At 42.5% G+C, this 15,065-nt stretch overlaps 1 protein-coding gene across 1 annotated transcript in view; it reads left to right on the plus strand.

Annotated features, from left to right (window-relative positions):
• The window catches only part of DNTTIP2 (deoxynucleotidyltransferase terminal interacting protein 2), a 79,857-nt gene extending 70,801 nt beyond the window's left edge, over positions 1-9,056 (plus strand). The window contains exon 7 of the mRNA XM_029609770.1: positions 8,496-9,056. Coding sequence (XP_029465630.1) covers positions 8,496-8,589 — 94 coding nt within the window. The 3' untranslated portion in view covers positions 8,590-9,056. The remainder of the gene's footprint in view (positions 1-8,495) is intronic.
• Positions 9,057-15,065: the final 6,009 nt, after the last annotated feature.

The raw sequence follows: 15,065 nt of genomic DNA on the forward strand, positions 1-15,065 counted from the left end.
GCCAGGGTGTGTTGTGGCTCTGGGGCAAGGTTGCTTAAGAAATATCTAACATTTTGAACATTTTAATACATTTGCAACCAAAATTGAAGCTGTTGGGAATTTGGCAAGGCTTGCTAATTCCAGTCAAGTTCAGATCTTTGGTGGACCAACTGATCCTTGCTTTCAGATTCACGATTGCGACATCTTGGAAATTCAGCCCAGACTTGGAATAGTGGCATGCTCAAGTCAGACACATTGCTGATAATTGAGAGACTGCATTTTAATTTAATCAATAAAATCTTTAAATATCAAATCTGGGGGAGCTGTTTCCATAGCAGGCCCCAAAATCTGGAACTCATTACTGCCTTCCTTACGTACACAGCCGAACCCCAAGTGATTCAGATCTAACTTGAAAACTTGGTTATTCACTAAAGCATTTGAAGATTCAGAAGATAAAATCTGAAACAATATGAAACATACTCCGTCCCTTATGATCTCCCTGACGTTAATATTTTTTAACACTTTTACTGTTAATTTTACTGAGTATTTATTGTATCTTTATTATTAATGTAATAAGTTTTCTTTAATATTTTATATATTTGATTGTATTTAATGCTGTGACATTTGTAAACCATTATGATGGCTCGACTGAATGACAGTATATAAAAATCAATAAATAAATAATAGAGTACTATAGCATAGATTGCTGACCTATCTGGATGGAAGTGTGTTTTCCCGTCAATAAGCAGGCTGAATTAGCCATGCTGTCTGGGACATCCACTAGGGGGCGGCCTTGATGGAGCTTCACAAAGATCACAGAGCTTTGCTCTGTGCGGCTACGCAGCTGTTCAATCTTTCCTGTGCAGCACCATCTTCCTCTCAGTCTCTCTTTACTCTGCATTGCGAGCCACACACTGGGCTTCACAGAGATCCCTCTGTTCCTTTTTTGTGTGTTTTTTCACATTTTTTTCGATCGGGATTCTTTTCTTTTTCTCTCAGCTCTCAGTATTCCCATGCCTCAGTGTGCACCGGGATTCAGATTTTGCCAGTGCGGCAAAATTGTCGGCCATGGGTGGCCACAACTACTGTTATTTATGCCTGGGCTTAGACCATGACCCAGGCCAACTGCTGGCACTGCTGCTGCTTGTCCCCCAGAGCTCAGAGGCAGAAGGCCATGAAGATCGCCTCGTGGAGAGAGGGAGGCTTTGACCGGCGCTCCTCCCACTTCTTGCCAGGTCCTCATTCAGATAAGCCGGCCAAGGCAAAGAAACCATCCTTCCTACAGCCTCTGGGGCCTACGGACACAGCAGGCAAACCATCGGAGGCGTGAGACAGACCCCACACGGAAAAAGCAACATGTATTGGGAGATGTTCCGCATGGATGCATGAGTTCACTGTCTGTGATCTCGAAGCAACAATATGCTCCAAGCGAGGAGGCCAGATCAGGACAGTCGATGCAGTCACTGGCACATGTGTCGGTGGCGAAGCCGCGGACGATCGACACAGGGAATCATTGGGCGCTACCGATACAGTGGCGCATTGGCTCCATTCTTCCTGCCCGATGCAGGAAACCATGACTCACTCGACGCGGGAGAAAAATATTGACACAGCTAGCTGCGCCCGATGTATAAATTCTGAAGCACTTGGCACCCCAGCCTACAGAGCCTCGCCAACACAAGAGGCTCCAGCGGAGGGCCGTGCCTTCCTACCAGGAGAGTGTCTTGAGTTGGAGCTGTCTGATGTTTAGCCCCTCTCGGAGCACCTATCTTCCAGCTCATCCGAGCATGTATTCTCAGACCTTTCCTCTGTCTCCAAACACATGAGGGCTTCTGCAAAAACAGCACAAGTCTTTGTGATGGGAAGAGCACATGGGACTCCATGTATGTGGGCCGCGTTTGGACATCCTTCGAGCAGCGGTCCTCCACCAAGGGTGGGGGCGCTGAGTCGAATAAGGCTATACTAGCATCACAGGCCATGACTCAGATCTCCCAGATCCTTTTTCAATTCGTTCATATCTGGGAGATGGCAGATGAGGGTCTGTCAAGTCCACCTCCGGACCACCCTTCGCAACCAAATAAGTCACATCACCATCTCCCGGGAATGCTCCTCAGCGGAATACCACGGTGAACATCCCCCTACATCGCCTAAACCTCACACTGCACCAGAGGATTCCCCCCTTCCTCTCCAGGTTCCTCCACGGGGATCCCTTCAGACCCACCTGAGGGGCAGCTGGAACCCTCCCCCCCCTCTCCCCGGAAGACCATTGTTATTCAAAATTCATGGAGAAGGTGGGGTCTCGGCTGGGTGTTGAGACAAAGATGATCTCTGACCCCTGCGCAGAGGTTATGGGCATTCTCAAAATCCTCAAAGTTCCAGCAGAGCCCACTGCTTTGCCATCCCATTCTCTTTTGGACTCAGTAATGGCAAAGGCTTGGGATTCCCCATTCTTGACTTAGCCCACCTTGAGGAAAACTGACCTGAAGTTCAGTTTGCGACGGTTGCCTTATTACAGTGCGGTGCAGCTTCCCCATGCCTTGGTGGTTGTGGAGTCCATAATGAAGCAGTCCAAGAAGACTTGTCTCCATTCCAACACCCCACCGACCAGAGATTATAAATATCTGTATGACTTTGGGAAGAGGACGTACCAGGCGAGCATGCTGAATGCGAACACAGCAGCACCAATTTTATATAACCCAGTACCTGTACGATTGCCTGCAGTCCTTGAAGCCCCACCCTGTCCCCACTGCTTCAGAAGGGACTCCCCCCACAGCCATTCACTGACCTAGAGGAAGACCTTGAGACTACTACAAACACGTCGGCCTGGACATCAGCGGGGGAATCGCAGCACGATGCCTGGCTTGGCTGAGAGCTACTGCCGTACGCGAAGATGTCCACAAAAAGCTTACGGACCTTCCATGCAAGGGGGACAACTTGTTTGGAGATAAGCTAAAAGCGACTGTCTCCCTGTTGAAGGAACAGAACGTAGCCGTCCTCTCATGTCTCCAAGAGAACAGCGAAGTGCTAGCAGACAGTACCCCTCAGGTTACTGGCATCCATATCAACACAGGTGCCAATTCCAAGGATACCCGACCTACCGCCCACCCATCTACCAGCCCAGTAGACAACAGTCCCAGCAGCCTACCAGCCAGGGCAGGCCTCAGATGCCGTGACAACAGCGTCTGCCTCAGCTCACCGAACCCAAGGGCCAGCAGGGTTTTTGAGTATAGCGGGACCACTGCCACAACAACCAGTAGGGGAAAGAATATATGTTTTCTACAGCTCTTGGGCAGCGATCACCTCCGACCATTGGGTACTCCACATTGTCAAAGAAGGGTACTCCCTCAACTTCAAGGGCAAACCCTCCCTTCCACACCTGGTCCAATGCCCAGGGTTCAGACACCAGATGACCCTACTTCAGGACGAAGTTCAGAGCCTCCTCCAACATTGCTCCATTCAGCAGGTGCCCATTCAAGAGCGGTGCAAAGGGTTTTACTCCCAATACTTCCTCATCCCCAGGAAGAAAGGGGGGGGGGGGGCTCCATCCTATCCTGGACCTATGGTCCCTCAACAAATTTTTATGGAGGGAGAAATTCAAGATGTCTCTCAAATCTGTTCTGCCTTTCCTTCAGCCCAACGATTAGATGTGCTCACTGAACCTCAAGGCTACTTATTCCCACATTCCAGCGCAACCCGGGTCCTGGTGTTACCTATGTTTCCAGGTGAATGCCTGTCATTACCAATACAAAGTCCTTCCCTTTGGTCTTCCATCTGTGCCCAGTGTGTTTACGAAATGTCTGATAGTGGTGGCCACTTGAGGAAAAAGGGCATCCAGCTGTTCCCATACCTGGAAGACTGGCTAATAGTCACATCGAGTGCCACATAATTGCAAAGTCACCTGGTCTTTTCGAAAATCTGATGCCTGGAGAGCTTGGGGTTCCTAATCAACTACAAAAAGTCCAGCCTCAAGCCCACACAGCTGCTCCAATTCATTGAGGCATCGATAAACACAACAGTGAGGGAAGCATTCCTACCGTCCGACCGAGCCGAGATGCTTCAATCTCATTCCGTGGAAAGGGGTCTAATGTACGCTTATCGCCCGATTCCTCTACTGTCAAGGATGATGGATATTGCAAACTGTCAAGGATGGAGGATATTGCAGAACTTCTGCCTGTTGAATCCTGACACTCCTGGGCCACATGGCAGTGGCCATATACATGGTTCCTCACACTCGCCTTCACATGCAGCACCTGCAATGGGTCCAGTGGATACAGTTTGTCCATCTTCTCTCCTGGACAGTGCACTGCACCCCCTCCATGTAGAAGGAGCTATGCTGGTAGTTGGCCCCAGCCTCCCTGGTGGAAGGAATGCCATTCCGCTATCCATCTCATCAGCTCATTCTTACCATGGATGCCTCCACCAAGGGTTGGGGAGAACACCTGGGACCTCTGCAGACGCAGTGCCTCTGGTCTCCATGGGAGCAATCTCAGCAGATCAACTTTCTGGAACTGCGGGCAATAAGAAATGCTCTCCACACCTTACATCACCTAGTTCACGGCAAGGTAGTCCTAATCCACATGGACAATCAAGTGGCCATGTTCTTCATCAACAAAGAAGGAGGGTACAGTTCCTTGTGCCTATGCCAAGAGGCTATGGCAATCCTGGAATGGGTGGAGAAGTGATCGATCTCCCTGCAAGCCATGTTCCTACCCAGTGTGGCCAACACCAGGGCAGACAGACTCATCAGAATTTTCCATCCTCATGAGTGGGCTCTTCACCAAGAAATAGCAGTCTGTTCCTGGAGTGGGGGATGCCTTGCATGGACCTCTTCATGACATGGTCAACAGAAAGGTGAACAACTTTTGCTTTGTCTTCCCAAGCAGGGAAAGATTCACTCCAGACATGTTTCTCATTATGTGGAAAGGGGGTCTATTTTACACTTATCCCCCGATTCCTCTACTGTCAAGGATAAGAACATAAGAAAATGCCATACTGGGTCAGACCAAGGGTCCATCAAGCCCAGCATCCTGTTTCCAACAGTGGCCAATGCAGGCCATAAGAACCTGGCAAGTACCCAAAAACTAAGTCTATTCCATGCAACCATTGCTAATGGCAGTGGCTATTCTCTAAGTGAACTTAATAGCAAGTAATGGACTTCTCCTCCAAGAACTTATCCAATCCTTTTTTAAACACAGCTATACTAACTGCACGAACCACATTCTCTGGCAACAAATTCCAGAGTTTGATTGTGCGTTGAGTAAAAAAGAACTTTCTCCGATTAGTTTTAAATGTGCCCCATGCTAACTTCATGGAGTGTCCCCTAGTCCTTCTACTTCTACTTCTACTAGTCCCCTAGTCCTTCAGAAGTGCATGGAGGATATTGCAGACCTCATTCTCATCGCCCCGGTGTGGCCTAGGCAACCCTGGTATGCATACCTAGTACTACTCTCCATGGCTCTCCCCTTCTTCCAGACAGTGAGGACCTTCAGACCCAGGACAATGGATCCCTTCTCCATCCCATGCAGATCTCCCTACACTTCATTGCCTGGAGGTTGAAAGGGTGGTATTGAGCCACTGGCAAATCCAAAGGGAAGTACAGGAGGTCCTTGTGTTGTCTTGAAAGCCATCTGCCAGGAAAAACTATCAGAACAAGTGGACTAGGTACTGGACTTGGTGCAGGCGGTGGGAATTTTACCCATTTTCCTGCTCATCTCAGTTGCTATTGCAATATCTGCACTTGCTTTTTCAATCTGGACTAGCGACGACATCCCTGTGAGTCCATCTAAGTGCAATTGTGGCCTATCATCACCCGCACAACGGCCTACCAGTCTCGCACCATCCTTTGGTAGTACGTTTCATGAGATGATGACTCAGGTTGCGTCCTCTGATGGCTAAGCCCTCGGTGCCATGGGACCTCAATCTAGTCTTGGAACAACTTAATGCTTCCCCTGTTTGAACCTCTGCAAAGTTGCCACATAAAGTACCTTACATGGAAAGTGCTTTTCCTGGTGGCGGTAACCTCTGCCAGAAGCTAAGGACGCATCCCTCTTTCTTGCATAATGTGGTTTCTGCGTTCCTCCTCAACCAGACTATAGCCCTACCGATGTTTTCCCGAAGCCACGTGCTAATGAAAGAGAGAAGTTGCTCGACACACTAGACTGCAAATATGCATTGGCTTACCACAAGCGTCGTACACAATCGGACAAGAGAGTTTCATGGTTATTCATATCTTTCAACCCGAATGCTCCAGGCCATCCTGTGGCCAAACAGACTTTATCTAACTGGATATTGTAGTGCATAGTTTTCTGCTACTCTCTGCGATCAGAGGCCCTTGCCGGGAATCCAAAGGCCCATCAAGTGAAGGCGTTAGCTGCTTTGATGATCCATCTTCAGGATGTTCCACTACTGGACATTTGCAGAGCAGAGCCATTACTTGGTCTTTGTTGCATACCTTCACATCGCATTACTGCCTAGATCAACAGGCTTCTTCAGATGCAGCCCTGGGCAGGGCAGTTCTCCACTGCTTTTCTAAGCTTTGAAGCTGTCCACACTATGGCACTTGAGCAGCTGAACTTGTGGGCACATAGCCAGCCCAAATATCGGACTGCAACTTCTGCTCTAGATTAGCTGGGGACCCCCAGACAGTATGGCTAATTTAGCCTGCTTATCGACGGGGAAAAAAGCAAGTTTGCTTTCCGTAAACGGTGTTTTCTGTAGATAGCATGAATTAGCCATGCTAACCCGCCCACCTCCCTGGACAGCCTTGCTAAAACCACCTTTCACAGAATCGGCTGTGTTATGGACTGAGAGGAAGATGGTGCTGTGTGGGAAAAACTGAACAGCCACACAGAGCAAAGCTGTATGATCTCTGTGAAGCTCCGTCGAGGCCACCCCCTAGTGGACGTCCCAGGCAGCATGGCTAATTCATCCTGCTATCTACGGAAAACACAGTTTACGGTAAGCAAACTTGCTTTTTATTTCATAGCTTGAACACAGTGTGACCCTTAGTGTATGCACCACTGTTTTACTAGGTTCTGCCTGTTTACGTCCACTGATATGAGTGTACCCTGCCTTAACTCAGTAATGAACAGTCAATATGTTTTCAGAATTTCTTGTATGCCTGAAAATTATTAAATATTTTTTAAAAAAATGCATTTCTACTATTGCACCAATAGTATAAATTACTCCTCCTCCCCATGTTGGGGAGGAGGAGCAATCTCATATCCACCATAACTGAAATAGATTAACAATTGTAATTGTAGCTTTTCTAGTTCGTTCAGTTATTGACATTTTTTATTTTTTTGGAATGTTTTTTTATATATGTTTTTATACGTTTGGCACAATATGGTCTAGTTGCTGCTGAGCCAAAGAAACCCCAGACTGTTCCTGTTAGGCAAGCACTGGTTTAAGGAGCCATGCAGAACATTGCTCCTGAGGCTGTAAACAGTGAGAGAATGGTATTCAGCAATATTAGGGTTCCCAGCTCGTTCTTCCAGGCCTTTCCCATGAGGTTTATGCTATGATGGTGGAAAAATATTCAGAAAACTTGGGCACAGCCAAGTTTGTTTGTTTTTTTTTTCAAAGGCAGAAAAGTTTTTCCTCAACTATTATTTCACTTAACTTTTTGTTTTGTCTGTTTTTGCTTATTTTGTATTTGTATCCTGCTTTTGACTTTTCCTCTCCCGTCCTCTGGCTTCTTTGCATTTTTCTTTTCTTCTCTCCCCTTCAACTTCTGTCATCTTCACTGTCTCTCTAGCAATTTTTCACTTGCCTTATGGGGCTGGGGGGGGGATGCCTTTCAAATTCTGATGCAACATTTGTGTTGTAGGAACTGAAGCTTAATTTAAAAAAATAAATAAATCTGAAGTTGTGTTTATAGCATTATGTCCCACAAGAGAACATATTCTAGTTGCATCATTTTCTCTGATTTGAGACTTCCGAGAACAAGTAGTACACTATGATGCTATATACTTCCACTGACCATTTTCAACATACCTGACCTTTTGAGTGAGCAAAATGGAAGCACATTAGTGTATGTAATTTTTCCTGCTCAACCCAGAAACTTGTATTTACATCTCTATTTCACATTGGTTTTTAATTTTATTGTGTTATTACCAAACCACATCTAGAATTGGGTACTTCTAACTAAAAGTATATAGGTATAACATGAATCTATAAAGAGTATTTTAGGTAATATAGAGAGAAGATAGTCTGGCAAAAAAGAAAAATTATTTTATAGCTAACCTTATTTTAAATGTTCTGATGTCTGAAGAGAGATGTTAAAGCAATATAAGAAAATAGAAACTTTTTTTTTTTTGCTGTTTTGTGCTAAAAAGCACGTGACATTCAGAACAGATGAGACTAATTACATCTGGCACAGCTGTTCTTGGCTGCTTTTTGTAAAGCGTTTTCTGCATTTCACTTACTTTGCAACACATTTCAAATTGCTGAGCTACACAATTTAACAAATCTTACTTACTTTTTCTTCTCCCCCCCCCCCCCCCCCCCCCCCCCCCCAGATACAACAAAAGGAAGTATCGGGAGATCATGACAGAAAAGGCTGCTTTTGCAGCTGGCAAAAAGAATCGGAAAAAGAAGAAATTTCACAAATGAAACATCGCTGGATGAGAATAATACAGAACATTGCTTTAATGGAGATGTTGCCTTAAGAGCTCTGGGCTCAAGCTTATGCTGGAGTGCAGCACTCTTGTTTCTTTGTGCAAGGTCTATCTACATGGACAAGAATGAGCATGTTGCATATTCAGCCTGTAGAAGTGAGGAAAGAACTAAACAATCATGTACAAATTCAGTGTACCCATCAATAAGCAGGGCATCATTGGTAGGGAGATTCACACATAGGTACAGGAATTTTAGATTGAATGAAAATGTTCCAAAACAGGCAGCACACAATTTATTTTTCATGTACAACCTACAGGTGCATATCTGTACACATTCACTGCTTTTGCATTACAGAATATCAAAATGTTTGTATATTTCCTACAGAAACTGTTTGAGTTGTGCTATATTTTTGAATTGTACAACAATCAAAATGTGCACAAATAAACTGGTCACGCTTCAAATGTATTCTAATTTTGTGCAAGAAACAAGATGAACTCTCCCCATGCCCCAAAAATTACTTAATGTGGCTATGCTGTTATAGTTAGAGCTCATATTTTTAGGTTTTAATAGATAAAACAGCCCTGAGGCAAAAAACAAATGTATTTTTGTCTAAACATGGTGTTAGACACCATTGCCTTTAGTACTTACACAATTCACCCTCCCTAGTTGCTGCTTTGGACCTGCCTTTCTATTTTTGTGCTTCTTCGAAACTGATCTTGGCTGCACAAGCTTTTAGCTGCTGATGGAATGCCATTCTCCTCCTTCCAGTTCTACTATGCAGCTGTGAGCATTGGAGCTTGTGATGAGAACAGAATGAGCACTAATGCGGAGTTTAAGAGTAGTATGGAAAAAGTGGTAGCGGATGAGCTGATATGGAGTGGAGAGGGCATGCAAAAGAGTGCCTAAAAAACCCCCCATATTTTTTGTATCTACATAAAACTCTAAAATAGTAAAAAAAAAAAAAATAATAATAATTTATGAATTGTAAACTAGGGATATTAAAGTTAAACGGGAAGACCATTTTCAGAGGTATTTCTGTGGCTGAAACAGTGCTTTACCTGTAGACAGGCCCTTCTTATAAATTTGACCAATGGGAAAAAAAAAAACAGTACTTGGGATCAAATTAAACTGCACTGTTCTCAATCTGAATGACTACAGTGACCCTCAAATAATTACACCTCAACAGCCTGAGTGCTGCAGGGAAACACTATCATCATAAGTTTCTGATTCAATTCACTTTTAATTTTTTTTATGCAAGTAAAACACTTTTCATTGTCATTGAAACTGTTTCATTGCTTTAAAAAAAAAAACAAACAACCCAAATTAAAGATTTTTTTTTTGCCAAGAAGTGAGAGAAAATTGACTGGTCACCTGACACTTCACAGCATGGTATCCGACTCTAGAGAGTCTGAATCCATGAATGCTCGAAACGCTGTTCAGCATCGAGTGATCTGGCAATTTATTTAACCACTGTTCCCTTGAAGTTAATGAGACAATCTGACTTTAGACTATTAGCTGCGAAGAGGCAGAACAGAAATAAAGGGAAGACAGACTGGAAGCACTCAAAATAAGAGTCTACAGAGAGGAAAGACGAAAAGGTGCTGTGTGCTGCACAAAATGGGGCCCAGCTGTCTGTGCCCTGCATGATACCCATCAAGTACCATGCTCCAGGGCTCATGCTGTAACTTATTTTATTTATTTATTTATTTTAAGTTTTTCTATACCGGCATTCGCGATGGGTATCGCATCATGTCGGTTTACAATTAACAAGTGAAGAGGTAACAAGAGGTAATAAATAACAAAAATTAAAAAAGGTAGTAGTAATAGTAACAATATACAAGTGAAAGTTAAGGGTTGCAGTTACAATAAAACAGGGTGGTAATAACTTGGAACAGAGAAAAGAAGCTGGGGTTTTTAACTAGATACATATGATACATATATGCATATCAATGCATTTGAGGTAATAACGAATTGCCCTAATGCTGTGGAGTTAATTTCTATGTTAAGGTAAAGTCAGAGTGATTAGTCAAAGACTGATTAAGGTTCAGTTTAGGTCAGGAAATGCTTTCATAAAAAGCCATGTTTTGAGTCTTTTCCTGAAAGTGGGGAGGCAGGGTTCCTGTCGCAAATCTGGTGGGATGGAGTTCCACAGTGATGGTCCTGCGGTGGAGAAAGCCCTGTCTCTGGCTGTTATGTGTCGCATAGTTTTGGAATGTGGTATTTGTAAGGATTCTTTGTAGGACTCTCTGATTGGTCTATTTGAAGTAAATATTATGAGAGGAATTTGAAGGTTGAGTTGAGAGTGTTGATGTATGGTTTTGTAAATAATGGTAATGGACTTATAAATAATTCTGTAGTGAATTGGCAGCCAATGTAAGTCTTTGAGAATTGGTGATATGTGATCTCTTCTCCGGGAGTTTGTTAATATTCTAGCAGCCGTGTTTTGAACCATCTGAAGGGGTTTAGTGTGAGAAGAGGGAAGACCTAATAGTAAGGAGTTGCAGTAATCTAGTTTCGCGAATATTATTGATTGAAGAATTGATCTATAGTCTTGAAAGTGAAACAGTGGTCTTATTCTTTTTAAGACTTGGAGTTTATAGAAACAGTCCTTAGTGGTTTGATTTATGAATGATTTAAGGTATAGCTTATTATCAAAGATAGCTCCTAGGTTTCTTACTTGTGGGGTTTGTAAATTCGGTGGAGGATTTGTGTCTGTATTACTGTTTTCGGTGGAAATTAGGAGGAGTTCGCTTTTTGAAGAGTTTAGTATTAGGTTTAGGTTGGAGAGGAGTCCATCAATTTTTTGAAGACAAGATTCCCAGAATTCAAGAGTTTTAGTATAGGATTCTTTGATGGGGATGACTATCTGGACGTCATCTGCATATAGATAGTGTTTAAGGTTTAATTTGTTTAGAAGTTGGCAAAGAGGGAGCAGGTAGATATTAAAGAGCGTTGGTGAGAGGGAGGAGCCCTGCGGAACTCCTGAAGAGGAAGCGTAGTGCTGAGATTCTTTGTTGTGTAGTTTAACTTGAAACTTGAAAGAAGATGCATGCATGATTACAGATGTTCTCAAAGGAGCTCCTACAAATTTGAGCTTTGGCTGCTGTTTTGTTGCTGTGAGGGCTGAGATCAGAGACCAGGTACTGGCCTGAATTTGAGCATCAGGCAGTGGTGAGTTTTCCATGGCACACCATTGCTTGGGAAAACACCACTGTAATGTGTCAAAATAAAAGAAAGTTACTGACCAGAGTCTTAATAGTCTGTGCTACCTTGCATCAGAAAATCCTTTGCAATGTCTTCAACTTAAAAAATATATATATATTATATAGAGATCTAGATAACTTTTTTTTTTAAATAAAATCAAGCTGCTTAAGAGCATGAATGGCTTCATGGAGAAGGCCCTTTGTTAATTTTTAAATAATCATCCAGGTACTAAGGTACAAAGCACTTGTAACTAATCTATGTAATTTGTTATCCAAGAACAAGTGAAAACAAAACAAACATGGCTGAATCTAGCACTTTAGAAATTAGTAGTATTGGGTATGTAACAGCTATGTTTAGTAATATTTCCTAAAAGAACAGCAAACTGTTTTGCATGCTTGCTGCTGCTTGGACTGATGTTTACAATCAGAAAACTAAAGTAATTTTGATTCAGGAACAGCTGTTTGTAACCTTACAGATGGCAAATTGCTGGTTGTAAGTTTTTCCTTGGTTGGAGAGTGTTCATGTGTGTCAAGAATATTTGAACATACAATTTAGCATCATTCAACAGCCCAGTGCTAGTATTTTGGTTAACAAAAACATGAGCATAACATTTTTTAAGTTAAAATGATCAGATATATCTTTTAATTGAACTATTTTTTGAAAGCTAATACTCTGTTCCTCAATTCAGAATGAGGACAAAAAGATGACAGAAGAAATAAATGGATTATAAAAGACATTCCAGTGATGGTGGAAAGAGGTCAAGTGCTGATCAGATGATGACAGGCAGTATAATTTTATAGCTCATAATGAGAAAAGAAGCCCAGATCTTTTAAGTCCTGTCTTGCTAGTTTCTGATAGGGAAATATCTACAGTACCTGAATGTAATTCACTTTGAAGTATTACAAAAGGAAAAATATAAATAAAATATTAAATTAATATATTAATAAATAGTATATTAATAAATCAAGCAGCATATTTTGGTTTTACGTTAACTTTTATTTCCATGGGTATAAGAGATGCAGGGATTAGCTAAGTCACAGAAAAAGTATAGTAAAGGAAAATTTAAAATAGAAGTGGGTGCATTATTCAAAATGTCAATTACACTAACCTTTGACTCTGCTGTATTCCTGCTGTTCATACATGTCACTGTGATCACATACATCCAATAAGGGTTAGCACACTACCGTAATTCACTATTCCCACCCATATAGAACCATGATGACAGAAAAAGACCATACAGCTTATCTAGTCTGTCCATCCACACCAACAACTCAGAATTACACAAGGAAGGTCCTGTCAGATCAAGGTTCATCAATCCCAGCATCCTCTCTGATTGTGCCCCATCCAGGTTGCAAGTTCCTTTCAGCTCCCATAACATAATCTAATTTCTCTTACTCACTCAGACATAGCTATTGCTACCTATATATGTGGATGATATCCAGCTATTGATGCTCTGTGGTTTAAATGGCAGTCTTATCAGAACATTTATTTTTTTCAATTATTTCTTTGATTATTTATCATAAACATATTCCATATTAGCAGTAGTCAAAAAAACAAACAAACAATGTTAGGAATTATTAGAAACGGAAAATGTCATAATGCCTCTCTTATCGCTCCATGGTGAGACCACATCTTGAATTCTTTGTACAATTCTGGTCACTGCATCTCAAAAAAATATAGAGTTGAGATGGAGAAGGTACAGAGAAGGGTGACCAAAATGATAAAGGGGATGGAGGGCTGTTCAGCGTGGAGAACAGATGGCTGAGGTGGGATATGATAGAGGTCTTTAAAATCATAAGATGTCTTGAAGGAGTAGATATGAATCGGTTATTTACACTTTCAGATAATAGGACTATGGGGCACGCCCTGAAGTTAGCAAGTAGCACATTTAAGACTAATCAGAGAAAATTCTTGTTTCACTTAATGCACAATTAAGCTCTGGAACTTGTTCCCAGAGGATGTGGTTAGTGCAGCCAGTGTAGCTGGGTTTAAAACAAGAATTGGATAAGTTCTTGGAGGAGAAGTCCATTCACTGCTATTAATCAAGCTGACTTAGGGAATGGCCTCTGCTATTATTGGGATCTTCTTTGTGTTTGGTACTTGCCTGATTCGGCCTCTGTTGGAAACAGGATGCTGGTCTTGTTGGGCTCCCAGCATGGCAATTTCTTATGTTCTTATGAATAAATAACAAGGTATATTCTGGACATTACAAAGGAAAATAAACAGGTATAAATCTAATAAGAAATTAACAATGTAACAGAATTCTGGGCCACATCTGGGGGGGGGGGGGGGGATAGGAAATATGAGAAAAACTACTGCTTATATTGCAGCCATTAATTACAATTTAATGACTATATAACCCTGCTAAGTAACTTGAACTATTAATGATGTAGAGCATTTATCATTCAATAACGTCTCGGGGGCCCTGCAATATTTAAATTAGGGGGGTCGCGTTAGCAGAGGCCCTAGCGCCTCTGCTATCGCGACCCCACTCAGTTTTCCTCACTCGGCCATCCACCAGGGGTTCATGAAACCCACACCGGTAAGCTGAGCGTCCGTTTCCTGCACCTGACTTTCAAGTGGGGGGTTTTTTAAAATAAAATTTCTTTAAGCATTTAAAACAAGTACAGAAAAGCATTTTTTTTCGTACTTTTAAATGCGCTCAGCTATTAACGCCTGCTTCAGGCAGGCGTTAATAGCTGATTGCTAAATGTACGTCAGAGACGCACTTTTTTTTTTTTTTTGCATCGGAGTGAATGCCTAATAGCCTCGTTCACATGCATTTGCATGTGATGAGCACTGTTACCATTCACTCCGCGTTGAAGAGGCGCTAATCCCCTTATTGCGCTCGGCTGAGGGCATTGCATTGTATTGCATCGGCCCCTCACTGAGCTGGATCAAGGAACACACAAGATTTTCTTTGGTAAGTTACTAAACACTTAGAGGGAAATTTAAGGAAAAAAGTAGCTCCAAGGGAAATTGTTCACTGCTTTTAAAAAAGAAATGATTTTCTATGAAGCTGAGTTTCACAGGATATATCTGGGTATACAAAAACCTTTTGACCACAAAAATCTACAGATTTAAATTTAAAGTATTGTTTAAATATTAAATCCTCCATACCTGTTACAAAAGGTAACCAACAGGGTCACTCTCTTAGGTATAGTATCCTGAGTCCTGAAGAAACTCAAGATACATCAAGACTATTATTTGGAGCTAAAATATCAGACACCCTCCCTACACACAAATTCAGGAAGATAACATTTAGA

Source organism: Rhinatrema bivittatum, chromosome 7 (assembly GCF_901001135.1).
Source record: "Rhinatrema bivittatum chromosome 7, aRhiBiv1.1, whole genome shotgun sequence".
NCBI lineage: Eukaryota > Metazoa > Chordata > Amphibia > Gymnophiona > Rhinatrematidae > Rhinatrema > Rhinatrema bivittatum.